This window comes from Cherax quadricarinatus, chromosome 58 (genome assembly GCF_038502225.1).
Source record: "Cherax quadricarinatus isolate ZL_2023a chromosome 58, ASM3850222v1, whole genome shotgun sequence".
In the NCBI taxonomy this organism is placed as follows: Eukaryota; Metazoa; Arthropoda; class Malacostraca; order Decapoda; family Parastacidae; genus Cherax; species Cherax quadricarinatus.
The window spans coordinates 12,367,813-12,394,614 of NC_091349.1; the positions used below are offsets into that span (position 1 = coordinate 12,367,813).

Consider the following 26,802-nt stretch of genomic DNA (forward strand, 5'->3'; position numbering starts at 1 on the left):
TGTTCCTGGAAGACTGCGCTCTCGTCTCCGCATCGGCCACACTCGCCTTATCCATGGGTATCTCGTGGAACAACACCCTATTCCTCTCTGTGAGGGTTGTTGGGGTCCCTATTTTGGTTCTGTGTTCTTGTGGATTGTCCGGTTTACCAGCGAGCTCGCAGGATTTCCCTCCGACACTGCCACCAAACTGCTCTTGCCTTATCTTCCCTTCTTGAAGATGGTCTTGCCTTTGACTTATGATCAAGTTTGTATAGTAAAGCAACTGCTTTACTATAGAAACTTAGATGCATCACTCCTAGCTTCCCTTTCAGCCCTTTTCTACCCTTACCTCTGATCCCCTCTCCACCTAGCTGTTTATAGCTCCAGCACTATTTTCTGCCCTGCAGTGCTGCAAGACCCTTGTTGGTTTAGCGCTTTATTATTTGATTATAATGAAGCGCTAGGTAGTAGGTTGGTAGACAGCAACCGCCCAGGGAGGTACTACTGTCCTGCCAAGTGAGTATAAAATGGAAACCTGTAATTGTTTTACATGATGGTAGGATTGCTGGTGTCTTTTTTCTGTCTCGTAAACATGCAAGATTTCAGGTACATCTTGCTACTTCTACTTACACTTAGGTCACACCACACATACATGTACAAGCATATATATACATACCCCTCTGTGCTTTCTTCTATTTTCTTTCTAGTTCTTGTTCTTGTTTATTTCCTCTTGTCTCCATGGGGAAGTGGAACAGAATTCTTCCTCCATAAGCCATGCGTGTCGTAAGAGGCGATTAAAATGCCGGGAGCAAGGGGGCTAGTAACCCCTTCTCCCGTATAAATTACTAAATTTAAAAAGAGAAACTTTTGTTTTTCTCTTTGGGCCACCCTGTCTTGGTGGGATACGGCCGGTTTGTTGAAAAAAAAAAAATAGGTAGTATTGCGCCGACTCACGAAATCGTAATGACACGATTGCAAACAAACCATACCATGGGAGGGGATAGAACCCGTAATCAGAGCATCTGTCTGGAGTTTTCTTTCTGATCATGGGTTCTATCCCTGCCCGTGGTATGGTTAGTACATGTAATGTGCTCTCATAAAACTGGGGGTAACTATAGCATACTATGCCTTTATGAAATCTCTGGTGAGGGAAGAGAGGAGTGGTAGAAAGTATAATATATAATGGCATGACATTATTCCTTTCTCTCTCTGAGATGATTAGACTGTTTCTTCTGGGTTGATTAACAATTCATTTATATAAACATTATTCCCATTTTTCTCACTTTTTAACTAATGATGCAGAAGCTATGAAAACACTGTTAATGACTAATGCAGGAAATGGTAGATTTAGCTCAAGAACCAGTTAGTTTATCACCTGAGGTGATAAATTGTAATTGGTTCTTGAATAAGGAAGAGGCAGTTGTTAGGTGGGATAATGGTCCTAGAGTTTTTTTGGTCTTTCAGAATTATTTTATGTGAATGGCAGTTAAGTAGGGGATAATGTACTTCTCCCATTTAAGGGGGAGGAGTTGCTTTGATGTTGAAGGGCTGTTGATCTAGTGAATTGAGCTACTTTTCCCTCATTCATAACTGATTACTTGTATCCCATTCTCTGTATAGCCTATGGGTTTAGCACTTACTCTTGTGTGACAGTACAGTAATAAGGAGACTTACCTAATTTTTGCTGTAATTTGCTAATATAAACCTATTACATTTTTGGTGTAGCTACAGTACTGTACTTTGTATTAATTATTTATCCTATTTTAACAGGTGGGAATGATTGTTGACTGGGTCTTACCATGAGTTGGTTTGGCTCGGCCTCAGAGTGGAAACAGGGCCTCGGTTCATTGGCCCTGAGTAAGGTTGAGGAGCTAGAGAATCAGGTAAGAATGGAAACATTTTGAATTTCTTTGTATATACTGCTGTATTCTTTTGCATGGGGCACTTCTTATCTTGGGTTGCATTGTGCACTAAATATTGCTGTGTAACAGTTCTCTGGTTCAGTGTACACTTTATTGCTTTGCAGAGTCTTCAATGATTTATTTTTATTTAGCCACTAAATTTCTGTATAATATTTTGAGTGGTTCTTTGTTTGACTCTACTTATAAGATTTGTTTGACACATCCATCAAACTCGGCAGGCTTAAGATAAGATTTTTCTTGGATTTTTAACCACGGAGGGTTAGCCACGCGGGATAACCCAAGAAAGTCACTGCGTCATTGAGGACTGTATTATTTCCATTGGGTCCTTCAGTCTTGTCCCCCAGGATGCAACCCACACCAGTTGTGTAACTCCCAGGTACCTACTTGTTAGGTGAATGGTGACAGCAGGTCTAGAGATTGAACCATGGACACTGTGTGTGAGGTGAGTGTGATGACTACCAGGCCACTGGACTACAGATATCTCTGGGGGGTTTATACCACCAGCTTGTGTAGACTGAACTAAGTGCAAATTTTGTCAGTAGAACTCTTCTCACACACCACTATGTTCTTGAATGTTAAAAAATCAAGGGATATAAAGGCAGTTTACTCATAAATGTCCAAGAAATGTCCAAATATTTTATTATGGTATGTACAGCTCCATGTTACATTTGGTTCTGGATCAGGTATGTGCCTCTGAAATCTTTTTGATTTTTACCTACAGGATGGGTGTAGGCTGCATAATAAAGCTAATAAACAACTACAGTTATGTATAGCTACATTATTTTCATTGAGGGGCATTCATCATGTTGCAGCAGTAAATTGAGTCATTCATCAAATGATGATAATTTTTATTTTGTTTATACTCAGCATGGTAATTCACTTCTGTGCCACCTAAATATTCACAGTATAATAAAGCCACTTGTAGTGAAATATTTCCTCAATAATTGTCTTGAATTGTGCTTATATTTTTTATCTACACAAATACAAAAGACATGGAAAATGTAGAGTTAGGTTACAAAAATCTCTTGAGTTAACCCCAATAAAACATTTTTTTAAATACTACAATAATTTATGGCTTAGTTTTCTGGAAGCTAAATTAGGTTAGGCAGTTTGGTAGACGTCACTTTCCGCTAGTGACTGTATTCAGTACTTCTTGGTTCACCGGTGACTGAATATCAAGGATACCTGTATATATGAAAATACATTTGTGTATATAGGTTTCTCCTTGTTTTATGCATTTTCACTTTGTGAATTCACATAAATAATAATAATAATAATAATAATAATAATAATTAATAATAATAATATCAAGCACAAATTTATACCAAATAAATAATATTTGGTATAAATTTGTGCTTGAGCAATCATCCAGGTCTAGCATCACTTTAAGTATCATACCAAATTGGTTTATATTGAAATAAATAAAAAATAGAAATTAAACTGATTGGAGCATGGGAAATCCAGTAAATGTATTTTGATTGAATATCTAAGGCTAGTTTTCAATTTAAGTCTTGCACTGTCACAAGAAAATGGGCACTTAGTCAGATGAACTTGAGTCATGTTGAAATGAAATCAGGACTAGGGTTTGAGAGAGAGGCATACTTGTTGGTTGGTGAAGCCTGGCCTGAGGCCAGCCTTCTCTGGTGACTGCATGAGTGAAACTGTTCCTAATAAAATGTTCTAGAGTTACAAAAATGTTCTTATTCCATTCTGTTGGTATACATATACACTGTACCAGGTTCCTGTAACCAGGTGATGTTTAAATGAGTAGGCCATGTAGATGGAAAAAGAGGAAGATAGATTGGTAAAGAGGGTGTGTAACTCTAGGGAGGACAAAAATCAGTGTAGGGGTATCTTGAAGAGTTGTAGGTAGTGTGAGGAGACTTGAACATTTAGGTGAAAAACCATAATGAGTTACAGTAGATTAAGGTAAAGGGAGGTAAGTGGTTTGGGATTTGATACATTGAGGTGTGAAAACTTGCCCTATTTTGTGGCTTATTAGACACGTTTTTTTTTTTTTTTTTTTTTTTTTTTTTTTTTTTTTTTTTTTTTTACATAAAATGTCTGCAGAAACACCCTGTATCCTATAAACTAAAGGTCAGTGTGGTGCGGGATGGGCTGTAGCTCTCCCAGTTATGCCCAATGTCGAGCCATTGAAACTAAAACAAGACTTGTAAGCCACGTCTTATAAGCCAGAAAATGCGGTAATATTTATGAGGCGTCAGTATTTAACCCTTTCAGGGTCCAAAGGCCAAATTTCAAAGTGTGCATCAGTGTCCAAGAATTTTCAAAAAATAATTTTATTTTTTCTTATGAAATGGTAGAGAATCTTTTTCTGAAGGTAATAAAGCAAAAAGTACGAAATTTGATGGAAAATTGACGAAATTATGCTCTTGCGAATTTTGATGGGGTCAGCAATATTTACGCATCGGCGATTTTGCCGAATTTGACTCCCATTTTAGGCCAATTGTATTATTCCAGTTGACCAAATTCTTAGCTATTTCACTATTATTACTTCTGTTCTATCGATTGAGCACAAGAAATCGCCAAGTCAACTGTTTCAACTACAAAATAGTGATCAGAAATTGGTAATTTGGCCAATTTAATGCAAAGTTCAAAATATCCTAATTTCAAAATAGGGTCCAGAATAAACAATACAGGCATTCCTGGAACTAAAGTAACATTTCCTCTGTTCATTAGTTATATTTTCAGGCTTTACAAATGAATTCCATTTTGATTTTTTATTCACATAATGAATTTTTATTCAAACCAAAAAATAGAAGATTTACTGTTATGCAATACTGTAATAATTGTAAAAATAATATCACCACATTTGTGAGCGTATATTAGACCCACCAGCTGGCGTGTATTAGACGTGTGGGAACATTTATTTACTCTTAAACATTGGCAAAATTTTAACATTTCTGTTATTTTGAGTTCGGTTTCAATCCATTTCCATTACTAAAGCCAATCAAAATCATCTCTATTTTTGTAATATATCTTCCATTCTATCAAATGAGACCAAGAAATCGCAAATACAGTGGACCCCCGGTTTACGATATTATTTCATTCCAGATGTATGTTCAGGTGCCATTACTGAACGAATTTGTTCCCATAAGGAATATTGTGAATTAGATTAGTCCATTTCAGACCCCCAAACATACACGTACAAACGCGCTTACATAAACATCCTTACATAATTGGCCGCATTGGGAGCTGATCGTAAACCGGGGGGCCACTGTATAACCATAAAAACACACTACAAAGTCGCTGTTTTAATAAAAAATTATGGTCTCGGTCTTTTTTCTCTCGTTATGCACTGTGTGCTGCAGGATTTGTTTTATGTGGTGCACACATACCACATAGATGTATTCTCTCATATCTAGGCCCAAATTTACCGCTCACAGCTTATCAGAGCGAGCTGAGCTCATGACATAGATCTATGGTTTGGACCCTCAACGTATAGCCGTAGATCTACGGCATGGACCCTCAAAGGGTTAAAGAATGGGTGGAGGTTTCATCTTGGACTGTGACACCTTTCTCTCCTGGTAAAGCAGCAAGAGGAGTAGTAGTTTGATGAATGCTTTCTTTGGGCCACCCTTCCTTTTGGGAAATAACTGATAGGATAGTAAAATCATGTTTAATCTTCAAAGGATTGTACTGTGTACACATTTAGAAAGATTTGAATAAACTTTGAACCTAATTTAGTATGTTAACTGTAAGTACTGTACATTATTATTGCTTCCTAAACTATTTTGTTGAGAAATGACTAATGTGGTAAAACAAAAATAAAATATAAACAAGAATCAGAGTAAAAATAAAATTTCACTTTTAATTTGCTAATTTTTGAGCATTATTGCTTTCTTGTAATAAAAAAATACGTAACACTTTACCTTTTTATTTTCCAGGTTGAACGATTCAAACGTGAAAGACAGCAGAAACAGAATCAGCTAGACACTCTTCAGCAGGCTTTAGATAAACAGAAACTTAAGGTAACTTTTAATTGTATTGTGGAAGATGACGAGGGACACTGGGTCTAATGATTATAGACTAAGTGCTTGTCATGGCATTATGCTGGGTGAGCACCCTGGCATAATGCCGTGGTGAAAATCAAAGGCCTACCATATGGGAGGGGGGTCTTTTTTCGTTAGTGCATTCTGCTGGGTAGCAGCCATTAGCATGATGTCATGGCCTGCCATCACACTTCAGTGATTTCTCATTGCTCACATGGCTACCGTGGTGAGAGGAATTGCTGCACCCAGTTCCTCACTGGATGCTCACACACACACTAACATACTCCACTATTTCTTATGTCTGGTGCCTAGCTTTGTAAAGCCCTATGATTTGAGCTATAGTTTCAGGTGTTAGACTTTGTTTTACCCATAATCAAAGATGTATAGCCCCAAAACCAAAGGGAACACCAGACAAAAGTTGAAGCAGATGAGAGACAATGCAACACTTCCTCTCACCACGGCAACCACATGAGCAATGAGAAATCACTGTGAAGTGTGACGGCAGGCCATGACATCATGCTAATGGCTGCTACCCAGCAAAATGCACCGACAAAGAGACCCCCCTGTATGGTAGGCCTTTGATTTTCACCACGGCATTATGCCAGGGTGCTAACCCGGCATAATGCTGTGATGAGCACTGTATATACTTTTCAGGTTATATGAAAGAAAATGCACCACAGCTGTAAGCATCATTGTGACAAGTTATCTCTTATGTATTAATTGTATTGTACATTGAGTTCGAATTTAAATTGTAGAAAGATATGAAAATAGAAGCCATGAGGCACGTGTAGCAACATCTGATGGAACTAGCGCATGCATGTGTTTCGTGTTTTTTAAAAGATGTGTAAAAGAATGGTTTGCTGCTTCAGAGGCCATATCTAAATATTTTTTACTTCAGTGGCCATCTGCCAAGGCAGGGTGACCCAAAGAAGCAAACTCATTCACTATTATTCAGTCACAGTTTTCCCAGAAGTGAGCAGATATAATATTTTTACCCCTTCAGAGTGTAGTCGCTGCCCTTCCCACTTGAGGACTTGAGTCCAGCTAACAGGTTTCCCTAAATCCCTTCATAAATGTTATCTTGCTCATCACACTCCAACAGCACAGCCATTAACAACCACTTGACCCTATTTAATATGCTCACAAGTCTGCTGGATGCTCAAGCCACTAAAACTCCAAGCCTTTTTAATCCCCTCCCTCTAACCATTCCTTGGATGACCCCTGCCCCTTGTCTCGGATTTATACAGCCTCTTTGTAATCTTATCCTCCCATTCTCTGTGCCAAACCACCTCAACAACCCTTTCTTATCTCTGAATTACACCATTGGTAACCCCATATAGCCTTTTAATGTCTGCTCTCTGAATTCTTTGCACGATATTCACTCCATACATTGCTCTCAAACATTGTTCAAAATCCATGCCTCAGACACATTAAAGAGTGTTGCTACTACATACAATACTTTGGTACATTCCCTATTTTACTTCCATAGATAAACTTTTTATTTTAGAGGTTTTGTGTGCAAGGGGCTTGGACATGCAGCAGGCTTGTGTTAGCGTGTTAGATAGACGTGAATGGAGACGAATGGTTTCTGGGTAATATTTTGTGAAGGACTTCAGGGAAACTGGTTAGCCTGACTTGAATCCTGGAGGTGGGAAGTACAATGCCTGCACTTTAGCCCTTAAACGGTCCAAACGTATATATACGTTCTCTCGCGTAGCGCCCCCAAACGTATATATACGTTTCCCTTGTCATTCATTCAACATTGGCACGATAGGCCTGAGTTGCCTAGACATGAGAGAATGAGTGTGTGCATTCAGTGCGCACCATATGAAAAAATTGGACACCTGGGTACCAAATGCTCTTTTTTCCTATAAAAAAAATTTTTTTTTCCTCAAAATATTCGGGGCGCTACGTAAGTGAACGTATATATACGTTTGGACCGTTGAAGGGTTAAAGGAGGGGTGTGGGATATTGGTTGTTCGGAGTGACATCTAAACTCTCATGTCTGGGTGCCTCTGCACAAATAATGATTGTGTGAGTGATGGTGAAAGTGTTTTTCATTTTTGGGTCTTCATACCTTGATGAGAGACATCTATCATGTTGCGAAAAAAGATACTTTTTTCCCTTCGTCTATGCTGATTCACCTTGTATTTCATAGATCCATCTCCCTATATGTCTACTCCCAAATATCTAACTACGTCCACTTCCTCCATATTCCCTCCCTTCAGTCTAGACTGTTAACCTCATCACCTTGCTCTCTTCTACGTTTACTTTCAGTTACCTTTTACATATCCTCTCAAATTCTTCCACCAACCTTAGCAATTTGGCTTCAGAATTATCTAAGAGAACTGACATCAGCAAAGAGCAACAGTGATAATTCCACTTTGTATCATGTTGAACATCTTTTAATCCCAAAACCCTTCCCAATCCCCTGTCATTCACTTTTTTTTTTTTTATCTGTAAATATACTCTGATTACAACTGACATTCTTAATTAAAGATGAGTGCCTAGAAATGGTAGAAAATCTTTTTCTGAAGGTAATGATGCCAAAATAGGAAATTTGATGAAACTGGTGGAATTACTCGGGTGCAAAGTTAGTGGTGTAGGCGTAATTTAGATTCGGTGATTTTACTCACTTTGAGTTTTATTTTAAACCACTTCCACTGCTCATTTCAAGCAATTTCTTAGCTATTTCACTAGTGTGCCTTTCGTTCCATCAATTGAGCACAAGAAACGACATGCTCAAATATATAAACTACTTCATAAAGTGCACAGAAGTCAGATATTTAGCCAATTTTACACAGTTAAATAAAATCCTTGTTCAAATTAAACACAGTAGATATTCCTTTGTCCATTAATCAGTTCCTCAGGCCTCTCCTATATTGCACTTGCCTTCCATTTTGAATTTGTCATTACACAAAAAATTTAGGATTTGCCCTATTTCTCGGATAATAAAATACATTCATGAATGATTGGTCGTAGTTTACGGAACCTGGGAATTTAATCACGTTAAAAACTCATAAAATGGACAGTTATTGAGAAAAACATTGTTATTAGCTATTTGGGAATTAATTTTATTACATTTGTTTCACATCTGAATGTCTTGTTAAGAGTTGAGTGTTGAATAAAACATTAGAACTTCTCAGCCATCTCATTGAAGGAATTATAAAAACTACTAAGCCATCTCCAGTTATAATACAAATTTATATGATAGGCCAACCAATAGTACTTTTTATTATTTTTTTATCACACTGGCTGATTCCCACCAAGGCAGGGTGGCCCGAAAAAGAAAAGCTTTCACCATCATTCACTCCATCACTGTCTTGCCAGAAGGGTGCTTTACACTACAGTTTTTAAACTGCAACATTAACACCCCTCATTCAGAGTGCAGGCACTGTACTTCCCATCTCCAGGACTCGAGTCCGGCCTACCGGTTTCCCTGAACCCCTTTATAAATGTTACTTTGCTCACACTCCAACAGCACGTCAAGTATTAAAAACCATTTGTCTCCATTCACTCCTATCAAACACGCTCACGCATGCCTGCTTGAAGTCCAAGCCCCTCGCACACAAAACCTCCTTTACCCCCTCCCTCCAACCTTTCCTAGGCTGACCCCTACCCCGCCTTCCTTCCACTACAGACTGATACACTCTTGAAGTCATTCTGTTTCGCTCCATTCTCTCTACATGTCCGAACCACCTCAACAACCCTTCCTCAGCCCTCTGGACAACAGTTTTGGTAATCCCGCAACTCCTCCTAACTTCCAAACTACGAATTCTCTGCATTATATTCACACCACACATTGGCCTCAGACATGACATCTCCACTGCCTCCAGCCTTCTCCTCGCTGCAACATTCATCACCCATGCTTCACACCCATATAAGAGCGTTGGTAAAACTATACTCTCATACATTCCCCTCTTTGCCTCCAAGGACAAACTTCTTTGTCTCCACAGACTCCTAAGTGCACCACTCACCCTTTTCCCCTCATCAATTCTATGATTCACCTCATCTTTCATAGACCCATCCGCTGACACGTCCACTCCCAAATATCTGAATACATTCACCTCCTCCATACACTCTCCATCTAATCTGATATCCAATCTTTCATCACCTAATCTTTTTGTTATCCTCATAACCTTACTCTTTCCTGTATTCACTTTTAATTTTCTTCTTTTGCACACCCTACCAAATTCATCCACCAATCTCTGCAACTTCTCTTCAGAATCTCCCAAGAGCACAGTATACACTTTGTATACACAAATAGCCTGCACATACGATGTTAGTCACGGAATGCATTAAACCTGTGGTTTGTTGTAGAACTCATTACTTAATGGTACAGGTTAATAGGAAAAAGTAAGAAGTTTAGTTTTAGTAATTAATGCAATTATAACCCAGCTATTTATCAGTGTGTGAATTCTGTATATAAATAATATAATTATTTGCAACATTTTCATGTTTAAGTTTTTCTTGACAGACTGATGATACTGCAAAGGAAAAGCAATCGTTGTTGAAGGACATAGAACAGTTAAGTCGAAGCTGTGAGCAACTCCAGCTGCAGTTGCAAAAGAGTCAACATGACCACGTCACTTCAAGCATTACTCTCTTGCCCCCACGACAGACTGCAGCTGTTGAGTCTTTGCCATCTCATTCAGGTGATGCACTGTCCTTGTCAGAAGTTGGCACACCATCTGCTGAAGTCTCTACCTTGCTGCTGACTTCTGATCCTGCACAATTCTCCACTGGTCCTGCAACTCTGCCTACAGAGGGACCAGTCTGTTAGTATAGTAGATTAAAGATGCACCTAATATTTTGCACATTTTTCTTTTAGACCAGTTGATATAAAATTTGGTAGTAGGCATGCTGGCTTACATAATCCTTAGAAGTGATACTTTGGGGAAGTAAAAGGGATTATCTATCTTTCTCTGATGGCTTTACTCTTTGGTTACTCACATTGCAGTGCATCTTGTTGATCTGTTCCATTTCTTCCATCCCTACCCTGTTTTTTTTCAAGTCTCCCACTTTGGTAGGGCAGCCCATAGAAGGAAACACATGCCATCATCACTTCATCCATAATGGTATTGCCAGAAGTGCACAGCCGTCACAGTTCAAATGAACTTCTGAAATGAAATGTTTCCCATCACTGCCCATCTGCAGAACTCTAGTGCCATTTTATTTGTCCACATTTCCTTCTCATTTGTTACTTGTATAATTATTATTATTATTATCACACTGGCCGATTCCCACCAAGGCAGGGTGGCCCGAAAAAGAAAAACTTTCACCATCATTCACTCCATCACTGTCTTGCCAGAAGGGTGCTTTACACTACAGTTTTTAAACTGCAACATTAACACCCCTCCTTCAGAGTGCAGGCACTGTACTTCCCATCTCCAGGACTCAAGTCCGGCCTGCCGGTTTCCCTGAACCCTTTCATAAATGTTACTTTGCTCACACTCCAACAGCACGTCAAGTATTAAAAACCATTTGTCTCCATTCACTCCTATCAAACACGCTCATGCATACCTGCTGGAAGTCCAAGCCCCTCGCGCACAAAACCTCCTTTACCCCCTCTCTCCAACCTTTCCTAGGCCGACCCCTACCCTGCCTTCCTTCCACTACTTCCACTAGGAAGGGGTCCTTTCCTAGGCCGACCCCTACTTGTATAAGAATTTACTAAATCCATTTTTATGCAAATGGAAAGCTACTGCAATAAAATGTAGTATGCCAGGTTATTTCTCTTGAAGCATTGTTGAATTCCTGGGAGAATTTTGTAAATACAGCCTTTCCTCGCTTAGTGATGTACTCGGACTTATGACGGGCTCTCTGACCAGTATTTATGCCTAAATAATGTAATATAGTACAACTGATTTCCTCTATTCTGTTTCAGTATACAGTACACTACTGTATAAACATTTAAAATATACCAGAAATGTTATAAATGATGCAATGACATTAAAACAATACCATAGATGGTTGACACAAACCCACTACCATTATAGTACATGCTCCTCACTTAGTGATGAATTCGTTTAAAGACGTGGTCATAGGAAAGGAACTCCATCGTTATGTGAGGAGAGGCTGTATTTGTCTTTTATGATTTTACTATGTACCTTCTCTATTAAATGGGTAGCTATTTTAAATCATAGATTTGAAAATGTAGGTTACCCTTGTAACCTGGCTTGGGATCAGGCTTTTCTATTGATTACATGTTCAACCAGGTTGTTCCTATTAGCAGCTTGCTGGCCCACATAGCCATCACAATCTGGTTGACCTAGCACTTGGCAGAGGTAGGGCTTCATTTCCTCTTAAAACTTTTACACTTATGTATTTCAGTAGCATTTTTGACATCTACTGGTTTGTTCCTCATATAAATGTAAAGGGAACGGCTTTTTTGGTTGCTTGTAAATTTGCTTGATTGCCAGGATAATAATTTGATAAAACATGATGATGAATTTGGTAGGGTATGCAAAAGAAGAAAATTAAAAGTGAATACAGGAAAGAGTAAGGTTATGAGGATAACAAAAAGATTAGGTGATGAAAGATTGGATATCAGATTGGAGGGAGAGAGTATGGAGGAGGTGAATGTATTCAGATATTTGGGAGTGGACGTGTCAGCGGATGGGTCTATGAAAGATGAGGTGAATCATAGAATTGATGAGGGGAAAAGGGTGAGTGGTGCACTTAGGAGTCTGTGGAGACAAAGAAGTTTGTCCTTGGAGGCAAAGAGGGGAATGTATGAGAGTATAGTTTTACCAACGCTCTTATATGGGTGTGAAGCATGGGTGATGAATGTTGCAGCGAGGAGAAGGCTGGAGGCAGTGGAGATGTCATGTCTGAGGGCAATGTGTGGTGTGAATATAATGCAGAGAATTCGTAGTTTGGAAGTTAGGAGGAGGTGCGGGATTACCAAAACTGTTGTCCAGAGGGCTGAGGAAGGGTTGTTGAGGTGGTTCGGACATGTAGAGAGAATGGAGCGAAACAGAGTGACTTCAAGAGTGTATCAGTCTGTAATGGAAGGAAGGTGGGGTAGGGGTCGGCCTAGGAAAGGTTGGAGGGAGGGGGTAAGGGAGGTTTTGTGTGCAAGGGGCTTGGACTTCCAGCAGGCATGCGTGAGCGTGTTTGATAGGAGTGAATGGAGACAAATGGTTTTTAATACTTGACGTGCTGTTGGAGTGTGAGCAAAGTAACATTTATGAAGGGGTTCAGGGAAACCGGCAGGCCGGACTTGAGTCCTGGAGATGGGAAGTACAATGCCTGCACTCTGAAGGAAGGGTGTTAATGTTGCAGTGTAAAAACTGTAGTGTAAAGCACCCTTCTGGCAAGACAGTGATGGAGTGAATGATGGTGAAAGTTTTTCTTTTTCGGGCCACCCTGCCTTGGTGGGAATCGGCTAGTGTGATAATAATAATAAAATAATGATGGTGAGGAAAAATCTGCTTGAAGATGCTTATAGTATGTATTTTTTTTTTTTCAAGTCGGCCATCTCCCACCGAGGGAGGGTGACCCAAAAAGGAAGAAAATCCCAAAAAACAAAATACTTTAATCATCATTCAATACTTTCACCTCGCTCATACACAATCACTGTCTTTGCAGAGGCGCCCAGATACAACAGTTTAGAAGCATATATTAACATGTATAACATATCCCTCCAAACTGCCAATATCCCAAACCCCTCCTTTAAGTGCAGGCATTGCACTTCCCATTTCCAGTACTCGAGTCCAGCTATATGAAAATAACCAGTTTCCCTGAATCCCTTCACTAAATATTACCCTGCTCACACTCCAACAGCTCGTCAGGTCCCAAATACCATTCGTCTCCATTTACTCCTATCTAACACGCTCACGCATGCTTGCTGGAAGTCCAAGCCCCTCGCCCATGAAACCTTTACCCTCCTCCCTCCCACCTCTACCCCCCCCCCCCTCCCTCCAACCTTTTCAAGGACGACCCCTGCCCTGCCTTCCTTCCTTTCCCTACAGATTTATATGCTCTCCAAGTCATTCTACTTTGATCCATTCTCCCTGAATGACCAAACCACCTCAACAACCCCTCTTCAGCCTTCTGACTAATACTTTTATTAACTCCATACCTTCTCCTAATTTCCACTCTGAATTTTCTGCATAATATTTACACCACACACATTGCCCTTAGACAGGACATCTCCACTGCCTCCTGCTGCCTCCTCGCTGCAGCATTTACAACCGAAGCTTCACACCCATATAAGAGTGTTGGTACCACTATACTTTCACACATTTCCTTCTTTGCCTCCATGGATAATGTTTTTTTGTCTCCGCAAATACCTCAGTGCACCACTCGCCTTTTTTCCTTCAATTCTATGATTAACCTCATCCTTCATAAACCCATCCACTGACATGCCATCTCCCAAATACAGTGGATCCCTGCCTTACGATCAGCTCCCAACTCGACCAATTATGTAAGTGTATTTTTGTAAGTGCTTTTGTATGTGTATTTTTGGGGGTCTGAGACGGTCTAATCTAATTCACAATATTCCTTGTGGGAACAAATTCGTTCGGTAACGGCAACCGAACAGACTTCTGGAATGAAATATGTAATATTGTAAGGCGGGGGTCCACTGTATCTGAAAACGTTCACTTCTTCCATACTCCCTCTCCAATGTGATATCCAATTTTTCTTTATCTAAATTGTTTGATACCCTCATCACCTTACTCTTATCTATGTTCACTTTTAACTTTCTATCTTTACGCACCCTCCCAAACTCGTCCACAAACCTTTGCTACTTTTCTTTAGAATCTCCCCTAAGCACATTATCATCAGCAAAAAGTAACTTTGTCAACTCCCATTTTGTACTTGATGCCTCATAATTTAATCCATCCCCATTCCCCAACACCCTAGCATTTACTTCTTTCACAGCCCCATCTATAAATATATTAAACAACAATAGTAACATTACACATCCCTGTCGAAGACCTACTTTTACCGGGAAGTAATCTCCCTCTCTCCTACACCCTAACCTGAGCCTCGCTATCCTCATAAAAACTCTTTACAGCAAAATAAGGTAGTAGGTTGGTAGACAGCAATCATTCAGGGAGATATTACCATTCTACCAAGCGAGTGTAAAAAGGAAGCCTGTATTTGTTTTACATGATGATAGCTGGTGTCTTTTTTTTTCTTTCTCATAAACGTGCAAAATTTCAGGTACTCTTGCTACTTCTACTTACTTAGGTCACACTACACACACATGTACATGTTTATGTATACGCACTCATCTGAGTTTTCTTTGATTTTATCTTAATAGCTCTTGTTCTTAGTATTTTTCATTTTATATCCATGGGGAAGTGGAATAAGAATCTTATCTCAGCATGCCATGCGTGTTGTAAAAATCGACTAAAATGCCTGGAACAGTGGGCTAGTAACCCCTTTTCCCATATAGCTTACTAAAAAGAAAAAGAGGGAACTTATACTGTATTTGTATAGTGCTGGAGTCATCATGAGTGGGAGTTCTGTAAGTGCCAATTTTCACTTCACTCAAAAAAAATAAAACTGCCATTCATGCCAGAAAATGCTGTGTATTCTCTGCCAAATTCTGGTAAATGTTAAATGTTGAAATAGATGATTCAAGTATCATTCATAGTAGAATTAGAGGAAAGCAACGAGTCATAATACCGTGGCTGAGAAAATTTACAACTCGTTCACAATTTGCAGAGGAAACTTTAGGAGACATTTTGGTTCATCCTGGACCATTATCAAGTGATGAATGAGAAGGAAAAAGAAGACTAAATCATACGATAGATCAGGTGAGAAGAAAGCCAAGGCTTGCTTCTGCCACAGAAGACTCGAGATACATGGTGTTTGACTAGTTGGTAGATACATAGGTACCTTGACTTACGAGTTTAATTTATTCCGTGACCGAGCTCGTAACTCGCTTTGCTCATATATCAAATAAATTTTCCTTGGTGAAATTAATTGAAATGCCATTAATCTGTTCCAGCCCCCCAAAAAATACCCCAATTTTAAATAAGAAAAATGTATTTATAAATAAATATTGTTTACTCCACCCACCACCCTCACTACTCCACCCACCATTATCACTACTTTACCCAACTTAATGTTTCTGGAAAAGCTCTGATTGTTGAAATGGAGGTTACCTCTTTCCCAGATTTTTTTTTTTTTTTTTTTTAACGTCGGCCGTCTCCCACCGAGGCAGGGTGACCCAAAAAGAAAGAAAATCCCCAAAAAGAAAATACTTTCATCATTCAACACTTTCACCTCACCCACACATAATCACTGTTTTTGCAGAGGTGCTCAGAATACAACAGTTTAGAAGCATATACGTATAAAGATACACAACATATCCTTCCAAACTGCTAATATCCCGATCCCCTCCTTTAGAGTGCAGGCATTGTACTTCCCATTTCCAGGACTCGAGTCCGGCTGTAAAAAAAAATAACCGGTTTCCCTGAATCCCTTCACTAAATATTACCCTGCTCACACTCCAACAGATCGTCAGGTCCCAAATACCATTAGTCTCTATTCACTTCTATCGAACATGCTCATGCACGCCTGCTGTAAGTCCAAGCCCCTTTCCCACAAAACCTCCCTTACCCCTTCCTTCCAACCTTTTCGAGGACGACCCCTACCCCGCCTTCCTTCTCCTACAGATTTAAATGCTCTGTCATTCTACTTTGATTCATTCTCTCTAAATGACCAAACCACCTCAACAACCCGTCTTCAGCCCTCTGACTAATACGTTTATTAACTCCACACCTTCTCCTAATTTCCACACTCCGAATTTTCTGCATAATATTTACACCACACATTGCCCTTAGACAGGACATCTCCACTGCCTCCAGCCGCCTCCTCGCTGCTGCATTCACAACCCAAGCTTCACACCCATATAAGAGTGTTGGTACTACTATACTTTCATACATTCCCTTCTTTGCCTCCATAGATAACGTTTTTTGACTCCACATATACCTCGACGCACCACTCGCTTTTTTTTCCTCCTCAATTCTATGATTAACCTAGTCCTTCATAAATCCATCCGCCGACATGTCAACTCCCAAGTATCTGAAAACATTCACTTCTTCCATACTCCTCCCCAATTTGATATGAGAACCAAACAAGGGACAAGGTGCCTCAGTATAATCTGGGATTAGTGGGGGAGTATTATCCTTCCAGTTATATCTTGGAAGAGCATGTGGGATGGGACGATGTACCTGACATTCCTCTGGGTATAGAGTTGGATTTGACTTCAGATACACTGCCAACTAGTGGCAGCATGTCTGAAGCTCACTCGTAACTCTGATTTTGGCTTGCAACTTGAAGCAAAAAATCAACCGAGCGACTACGTGTAACTCGGAAAACTCGTAAGTTGGGGCTCTTGTATGTCAAGGTACCACTGTAGTCTTTTTTACATTAGTTTTCATGTTGTGCATTCTTTTGACAATATGAACTTGTTAGGATTTAAAATTTCTATACTAATTACTATACCTTATTGACCAGGCATTGTTTAAGTATCATTTACAAAAGAGTTATTTTGAACAATTTGAGTAAAAAAAAAAATGTGCAAACTGTCTTCCTTCATTACCTGTAGTTGTGTTTTGTGACTCATCTTTTGTAAGTAGATTATGCTTTAGTTGATTTTTTTAGTAGTAATTTGATAAAGATTTATCAGAATTTTTTGCATGACTTGCTTAAAATGGCATAACTTCACAATTTGCAATTAATTTTTTTATTATGACAAGTCCATATTGATTGCTGGTAGAGCTTTATAATTCTCTCAGCTTGCATTTCTCTAGACTTGCACTTATCAGAAATATACTTTTTTGGTATTGTAAAATTGCTTGTACACTAGGCTTCTTTATATGCTTATTACTCATTAGTTTTTTATTTTCACATAGTACGTATTTTTCATGTTTAACCCTTTCAGGGTCCAAGGCCAAAATCTGAAGTGGTGCCCCAGTGTTCAAGAATTTTCAAAAAAAAAAATTGTTATTTTTTCTTATGAAATGGTAGAGAATCTTTTTGTGAATGTAATAAAACAAAAAGTACGAAATTTGATGGAAAATTGACGAAATTATGCTCTCGTGAATTTTGATGTGTCAGCGATATTTACGAATCGGCGATTTTGCCGACTTTGACTCCCATTTTAGGCCAATTACATTATTCCAGTCGACCAAATTCTCAGCTATTTCACTAGTATTACTTCTATTCTATCGATTGAGCACAAGAAATCGCCAAGTCAACTGTTTCAACTACAAAATAAAGTGACCGGAAATTGGTAATTTGGCCAATTTAACACAAAGTTCAAAATATTCCAATTTCAAAATAGGGTCCAGAATAAAAAATGTAGGTATTCCTGGCACTAAACTAACATTTCCTCTGTTCATTAGTTGTTTTGAGGCTTTACAAATAAATTCCATTTTGATTTTTTATTCACATAATGAATTTTTATTCACACCAAAAAATAGAAGATTTTCTGTTATGCAATATTGTAATAATTGTATAAATATCATCACCACATTTGTGAATGTATATTAGACCCACCAGCTGGCGTGTATTAGACGTGTGAGGTCGTTTGTTTACTCTTGAACATCGGGAAAAATTTGACATTTCCGCCACTTTGAGCTCAATTTCAAGCCATTTCCAGTGCTAACACCAATCAAAATTATCTCTATTTCTGTAATATGTCTTCCATTCTATCAAATGAGACCAAGAAATCACAAATACAACTATAAAAAACATACGAAAAGACACTGCAAAGTCGCTGTTTTAATCGAAAATCATGGTCTGTTTTTTTTCTCATTATACACAGTGTGCTGCAGGATTTGTTTTATGTGGTGCACACATACCACATAGATGTATTCTCTCATATCTAGGCCCAAATTTACCACTCACAGTTTATCAGAGTGAGCTGAGCTCATGACGTAGATCTACGGTTTGGACCCTGAACGTAAAGCCGTAGATCTACGGGACGGACCCTGAAAGGGTTAAAATTGTATGGTTTTCTTTTCTTGAAAGAATGAACTGGTTGTATGCAATGTGAAAAAGCTTCTTATTAATGAGATTACCAATTCTCAAGGCAACGGAGTCAGGTAGTAGATTGGTTGGACTGAAGATATCCTGATGCTGATCTGGTAGGATCCTTTGAGAGCAGTTTCTAGTAATGCTCGGAAAGAGGGGCACCAGATCATGAATGTAAAAGTTTTCCCATACGAGAAGCTTGTGTGATACGCTAATACCGTGAAGAATAAGTTTGCAGGTTTGCCCACTATTCTAAAGCAAGCTAGAGTTGGGGCTGTGGTATAAGAGTGCACTCCCAAGTTGCAGGACATCCCAGGTGTTGAAGGGCATCACAAGATTCCCTGGAGACTTTGGACCCTGATTGGAGATTAGCTTCTCATAACAGCAAAGGTCAAATGTGACAGGACCAGAATAGGTGATTCTCCAAAGTCAGGGACAAATTAATTTTGTTGGAAATGTATCATGTCCTTTGGCCCATAGAGGGCCGGCCTTAAGCCAATTGGACCGATTGCTCTCAATTGGGCCCCGCGCTAAAGTGTAATTACTCTTGGCTTATCAAGTACACACAACAACATGAAGTAAAAAAAAAACAAAGAGCACCTGGAGAAAGGAGTTTTTCCAAGCTGAAACTGATCATCAATTCAGCAAGAATGTTTGAACAGTTTGGCAATTATGTCCATTGAATCTGAAATTAGCAGGAGTTTAAACTTTGACAAATTTTGATTGTTACTTGTAGGCTTGCATGTATGCAGTTTTATATTAAAATGTAGCTTACATCTGCTTGGTATATTAACTTGCATGCATTTTTTAAGCGCACAGTTTGATTGCTTTCCATACATGGGGCCCACCAAAATTGTTCCCAATTGGGTCCCTCCTTTGCTAAGGCTGGCTCTGGGTCCATAGGTACCAAGATTGAAAACATCACTGGTCAATGAGGCTGCAGTAGTTGTCCAAGAGGGCAATGCATGAAACCATCGCCACCTCCTCCTCAAGTGTTAATGATAAAAGGAAAGGAAACCCATTCTTACTAGTCGGTTGACAATTCATTGTTTGTGGAAAAGATGTCCATCATGAGGGGATTTTAAGGAAGGATAGGTCCTGGGGATACTTTGGAAGAGCATATTCAAGATACTCTAGGAGAGCCTCTTTGGCCGTGTTCATATAGAGCCAAGGAGGACTGGTTCATCACCTAATGATAGCCGAGTACAATATTTTGAGCTACAAAATATAAGCACCATGTGTTGAACTCCTTCCCATGTCTTCAGCTCTTGTACCCAACTGAGAAAAGTCTGCTTGTCTGAAGAAGTGGAGAGGCCTCCCCCCCCCCCTTTTTTTTTACGCTTGCCCTTTCCCACTGAGGTAGGGTGACCCGAAAAAGAGGAAACTCTTCCCATCATGTGCTTTCACTGTTTTGTCAGAGGTGTGCTGCAAGGAATGCATAGTCTGTAATGACTGAAGTGCCAAATGAAGATTCATAGACTTTGAAAGTGATATTGAGCAATTAATGATAATGTCACTCAAGTAGATGAAGAAGCATTCCCTGACTATGGAGGCCACACACGAGTGGTTGGTAGGTGCATGTGAGGACCCATGGTACTATACTGAGTCTGAAAGACATAATGATGAATTTGTAGTTCATACCCTGCAAATAAAACAAACTTGCAAAATTCGTGATGAATCAAAACGTGATGAATTTGATTCCTCTTTATGCCATTCTAAAGGAAGCTCCCTTTCCTGATTCTTATTCTGTATTCTCTTGAAAACTTAGGTGCCTGTTCAGTCTTGTGTGATCACCAGAGTAGCATTAACTGGTAGTTACAATATATAGTTATATGCATGTGGGTATTCCTCATTACTAGGTGGGAAGAATTATGCCCCACAGTGTTACTGTCACCTATATTTAATACAGAAATTAGTTAACTGGAAAGCTTGTAGTATCAGCATTTTTGGAATATTGATGTGTGACTGTATATGCATGAGCTAATGTGGAGAGAAAATGAACAGGATGGTAATAAAGTACTATAATTTTGATTAGATATGAGTAAAGTGATGAGGGTATTGAACGAGTTAGGTAAAGAAAAATTGGATATGACATTGGAGGTGGGGGAATATGGAAGGAGTGAATGTGTTCAGATATTTGCGAGTAGATTTGTCAGCAGATGGGTTTATGAAGGATGAGGTTAATCATAGAATTGATGAAAAAAAGGTGAGTGGTGCATTGAGGTGCCTGTGGAGACAAAAATGTTATCCATGGAGGCAGAGAAGGGAATGTATATGTACCTGGAGAGGGATTTTGGGGTCAGTGCCCCCATGGCCCGGTCTGTGACCAGGCCTCGTGTACAAGAGTATAGTAGTACCAATACTCTTATATGGGTGTGAAGCATGGGTTGTGAATTCTGCTGGAGGCAGTGGAGATGTCATGTCTAAGGGCAATGTGTGGTGTAAATACTATGCAGAGAATTCAGAGTGGAGATTAGGAGGAAGTGTGGAATTACAAAAGTATTATTCAGAGGGCTGAAGAGGGGTTATTGAGGTGGTTTCCTCGTTTAGAGAGAATGGTGCATGTGTGAGCGTGTTAGATAGGAGTGAATGGAGACGAATGGTTTTTCAGACCTGACGAGCTGATGGAGTGTGAGCAGGGTAATATTTTGTGAGAAGATACAGGGAAACCGGTTAGCTGGACTTAAGCCCTGGAGGTGGGAAGTACAATGCCTGCACTTCAAAGGAGGGGCTTGAGATATTGGCTGGAGTGACATCTAAACTGTCATATCTGGGCACCTCTGCAAATACTGATTGTGTGAATGATGGTGAAAGTGTTTTTCTTTTTTGGGTCATCCTGCCTTGGTAGGAGACAACCGTTGTTTAAAAAAGAAAAGAAAATAGAATAATTTTGATCCCACTACTTTGTTTTCTCGAATATACAATAACTGTCAATTTAACAGAGCGTAATTTAACATATTTCAGAAATTTGGGACAAAATCTGTTGGGCCAGTTGGTCAAAGAATTATCTGTTATTGTTATGATCACTACCTACAATCTTATCCCTATCTACCACAGTAACCATTACCAGACATCTGTTCCTCCTTATTAGTCTGTTAAATCAAGGGTTAACCACTATTGATTTGCATGAATATTTGGTAACACACTCATTATCTCCAGGGGAGGAAGTGAATAGCTTACGGAAGAAAGTGGATGAGCTGATGCAGGAGAACAGAAGTTTACAAATCCAGTTGGGTGAACAAAAGACTCAAGCTCAGGTACTGTATTAGTCACTAATCTTAGCTCCTCAGTGTGTAATTAGATTTCTTTTACGTAATTTCTTTTAATGTATGCTAGTATGCCAGAACAGAAAATAATAATAATTCTTAATGTCTTTCTGAGTAAATGTATTAATGGGAGGAGCCATGATACCTCATCTTAATGACTGCATAAACTAAGTATGGCTCTCAGTGTAACTTGTACTCGCCTGTATGTGGGTGAGGTTGAATTGTAACTCCTAGCCCACTTCTCAACTTGCTTCTTGCCAGATTCATTCCTAGCCTCATGGGCCCTACTTATGGAGCCACTTCTTCATTGAGATCATTCCACTTTCTGATCTCTCTGAAACTGAAGAAATACTTCTTGACATCCCTGGAGCTCATTGGCATCTTTAACTTCCAGCTGCATCCTTGAGTACCTGTTTCTTCTTGTCTGCCCAATCAGTTCCAAGGATTTTAAATGTTATATCTCCCCTGGTTCGTCTGTCCTCCAGTCTTGTTTAATTTAATTAGCCTCTGCATAGCTCATTCCCCTTAGCTCTAGAACAAGCCTCCAGTTTCTTAACATGATTTTTTTCAAGTGTGGGTTCTATACTGGTGCTGCATACTCCAGGATGGGCCTGACAAATGTTATTTAAAGCCTGGAATAGCTTTGAAATTCCTGAAGGCTATCCAAGATTCGTCAGATGAGCAGTGACTGTAGAGATAATTTGGTTGATGCGAGCTTCTGATGATATAATTTACACTATGGTCACTAATAGGTCTTTCTCTTTTAGTGAAGTTTGCAGCCTCTGTTCACCAAGTCTATACCTTGTGTTTGGTTTTGTTGTCCCTTCCCCAGTTTTCATGACTTTGTACTTGCTGGGGTTGAATTCAGGCAACCACTTTTCTGACCAGTCTTGCAGGTTGTCCAGATCCATTTGGAGCCTTTCTCTTTCTTCATCTATTTTTATTTGAATTAGTTTTACATCATCAATGAATGGAGACACGTAGTTCAGTGCCATCTGGAATGTCTCGTATAAACCAGAAACGATACTAACCCTAATACAGATCCTTGTGGAACTCCACTTGTTACGCTTCCACATTCTGATTTTTTTTTCTTGGCAATCACTCTTGTTTCCATACCCTGAAGTACTCTGATATGCTAGAGTATGTTCTGTTATTCCTGCCTGAATCTTGAGTTATGTCTCATCCTCTTGTTGGGTACAGTGTCACATTTTTACAGTCTAAGTAAATGCATTTTATCCATCCTTTTCTTCTATCAGAGAACTGCAACAGGTTGATAAGACAAAATTGGTCATCTCTAAACCTGTGCTGGTTATTGTTTTTGACACCACTTCTCTTCAAGTATTCTACCACTTTCCTGATTACCTTGCACGGTATTCATGTCACAGTAATTGGTTTGTAGTTCAATGCTTCCTGTTTCTTAAGTGTGGGGGACTACATTTGTTGTCTTCCAGATATGTATCAAGTGTCCATTGACTTGCTGTAGATCTATCTGGTGATGCAGACACTCTGGTTTCTTTCATAGAATATATGGTGACACCTTCTCAGGTACCGTTGCATTTGACGTATTTAGGTCCATCAAAAGTTTTGTGGGTATGTCATACAGTACCTGTACCTGTTGGTGTCTTCTGTCCTTAGGCTTTCTAGTATTGTCCCTGTTTCCACTGAGAAGACCTCTTCAAATCATTTGACCTTTACAAATCATATTTTATGAGCTGTATTTCTTCAGTCAAATCCTGTTTTTTTTTGTCATCTGTGGCTGTGAAAGCTTTTTTTTTTTTTTTTAACATGGCTCTTGCTGCTATGTCGCTCAAATTGTTGCTCAGCTTCTTTCTTCACCCTAGCATATTCATGCCTGACTGATCTTGTCATGTAGGGGAATAATGGAATGAACAGATAATTGGTAAATAAGGTAGTAATCGGAGGGAGTAGGCAGGGAGTGGCGAGTCGAGCGACGAGCGGAGGTAATGTGAGGTCACTGGTGACTAGACCATCACCTCTCATTATCACAACCACCACACTACTCACCCTCTCTGTACTTGAAATAAATTAATGACTAAAAGAATAAATGAAGGGGACAGTGAATATTACTATTCTATTCAAACACAGTTTATTATCAAGTCCTTGTACAATAATATATTTGGGAACAGGGGAACACTATTGGGTTTAGGTAAATGGGGATGGTACACATAAGCAGTGAGACAAGGAATAAAATAAACTGACAAAACAGTGTATATAACTTACAATATAGTTCAGAGGACAGTTCACCACAGGAACTCGGTTACACTCTAGCCATAGGTCCCAAGACCTACACAGCCAAGCACTGCTCCAGCCAGTACTCTGCCCAGTGTCTCCAACAGTTTCTCCTCCAGACACTCTCCAGCAGCCCTCTCCCAAAGTTCTGCACACAAGTAGCAGCTCTGCCAGAATCTGCTGCTCAGAGCTCTGCACACGGGCCAGAGCTCTGCCAGAATCTGCTGCTCAGAGCGCTGCACACCGGCAGCAGCTCTGCTTGAATCTACCTCTCTAGCTATTTCCTTGAGCTTATATGGTCCTTCAGGCACCCCCCACAATGAGGTGTGCACCATGTGTTTTGACCTGACGCCGAGATCTGACGCCGTCAAGAACAAAAGACCTGAGACATAAGCCAAAAGGCATGTCAGACAGCTATTTGCCAAGGCAAGGTGTGACCAATTACTGGTTAATTAGGTTTCCCTTAGAGACCTCACAAGCATAGTGAACTACATCACAATCTGTTATCATGTGTCCTTAGCTTTCTGTAGTTTTTCATGTTATTTTTTTCTTCCATTTCTGCATCAGGTTGAACCAAGGGCTGTCTTTGTCTTGTCTGTTTCCATGTCATCTGGGTAAGGTTTTCAGTTTCCTGCATTTTCCAGCTAGGTACTCCATCTCATCCACTGACCTTCTCCTCTCCACTGCATTGCACTCGGGAATACTCTCATTCCATTAAAGAGTCCTCTGAAGGCTAGCTTCTCATATTTTCCACCATCCACTTTTTCAGTCTACCATTAGTTCCACTAGGTACTTTAAATTTAGGACTGAATGATAACTAACACCCAGGGAGTTCTCATATTCTATTGCATAGATGTCAGATGTACTTGTGATAAATACTAAATCTGGTTTTGTAGGCTCATTACCCCCTCTTTCTCTCCTCCTTGTTTTTTTATTCATAATGGTTTTACAAGGTTAGGTTAAGGGTTCCTACCTTCATTAACAAGCTAAGAGCTGCTATCATCATCTCATTTGAAAGCCTTTTTATTGAGACAAAAATAGGGAATAGGATGAAGTTGGAGTCTTCTGTGTGCCAGTGATTTCATTTGGTCAGCTGTCATTGCTGTCATTATGCTGTACAAACACATTCCACACTTGTGTAATCCTAGGAATAAATGATCTCGGACAAAATATTTTAAATTTTGATCATTGTTGCTATAAACTTGTGAGTTGGTCATTCCCACATTCTACTCCTTTTCCATGTTTTTAACACAGACTTTGGTGAAAATGGTATGTGATACAGACAGGTGGTTAAAGGAAGACACTATGTAAATGCTAGGTCATTTTATTAAGAAATATTTTGGTTCTGGGACATTTGACCTGACCATTGTTCTAGGACTGAAACTTTTCCAATAAAATAACTTCGTGTGCTTTTTTTATAACTACAGTGAAGAAATGGGAAAATGAAAAGATTCATTATTGTTTTTTAATTTTGATCTAGAAATTTAATGTCATCTCATCCTTTCCTCAGAGCTTAGACAGCTCTCTCACTTCATCAACCTCCTCTTTGGGAGATGATGACAGGGATTTCTGGGGAAGTGAGAGAGGTAACAAATGGAGTCAACGTACACCAAGTACAACACCAAGAAAGGCATTGGAGACAAGTGAAGAAAATCCATTTAAAACACCTTTTACAGGCCCCCATATTAAAGGTACAGTTGTATTTGAACTTTCATAATTGACTGTTTTTGACTTGACTGATTAGGTAACTGATGCAGTTTTTTAATTAAAAATCAAAACTTATTGATGTTTTTAAGTGTTAAATGAATATAATTATATTTCAAAATTAACCCACAGTTTGGAGAAGAAACTTCAGATTACTTTTCAATGTATCCTGAGTTGATATTGGTCAGGATGAACTGAAACTTCCTCTATGGTTTCTTCTCTTAACTGTAGGCTGTTAATTGTTCCAGCTATGTATAGTAATTAATATACATTCTACACATTTTATTATCCTGAGTAAGAAACCAATGCACATAAATGGAATATAAGCAGTTTAATATATAAAAGATTTAGAGTATGCACTAAACGTAGATGAGAGTGAACATAGATAAGAGTAAGGTGATGAGGGTATCAAACGAGTTAGGTAAAGAAACACTGGATATCACATTGAAGGGAGGAGGTAAAGAAAAATTAGATATCACATTGGAGGGACGGAGTAATGAAGAATGTGTTCAGATATTTGGGAGTAGATTTGTCAGCAGATGGGCTTCTGAAGGACAAGGTTAACCATAGAATTGAAGGAAAAAAGGCGAGTGGTGCAGCAAGGTGTCTGTGGAGACGACGTCGTCTATGGAGGCAAAGAAGGGAATGTACGAAAGTATAGTGGTG

The 26,802-nt window shown here is 39.3% G+C and overlaps 1 protein-coding gene and 1 long non-coding RNA gene across 8 annotated transcripts in view; one reads left to right on the top strand and one right to left on the bottom strand.

Annotated features, from left to right (window-relative positions):
- Positions 1-26,802, top strand: part of LOC128697976 (centromere protein F) — a 266,000-nt gene that overhangs the window by 4,382 nt on the left and 234,816 nt on the right. For 5 of the 7 annotated variants that reach the window (XR_011393629.1, XM_070097610.1, XM_070097611.1 and 2 more), the window contains exons 2-6: positions 1,750-1,862; positions 5,810-5,893; positions 10,392-10,692; positions 22,076-22,173; positions 25,943-26,123. Coding sequence is in view for 6 of the 7 variants with exons in the window: in XM_070097610.1 (XP_069953711.1) it covers positions 1,779-1,862; positions 5,810-5,893; positions 10,392-10,692; positions 22,076-22,173; positions 25,943-26,123 (748 nt within the window). In the remaining variant the exon portion in view is untranslated. The remainder of the gene's footprint in view (positions 1-1,749; positions 1,863-5,809; positions 5,894-10,391; positions 10,693-22,075; positions 22,174-25,942; positions 26,124-26,802) is intronic. The other 2 variants (XM_070097612.1, XM_070097615.1) reach the window with 1 other exon arrangement.
- The window catches only part of LOC138854423 (uncharacterized), a 147,889-nt gene continuing 131,623 nt past the window's right edge, over positions 10,537-26,802 (bottom strand). The window contains exons 2-3 of the long non-coding RNA XR_011393630.1: positions 10,868-11,034; positions 10,537-10,674 (exon numbers count right to left, since the gene is read on the bottom strand). This is a non-coding gene — a long non-coding RNA (uncharacterized lncRNA). The remainder of the gene's footprint in view (positions 10,675-10,867; positions 11,035-26,802) is intronic.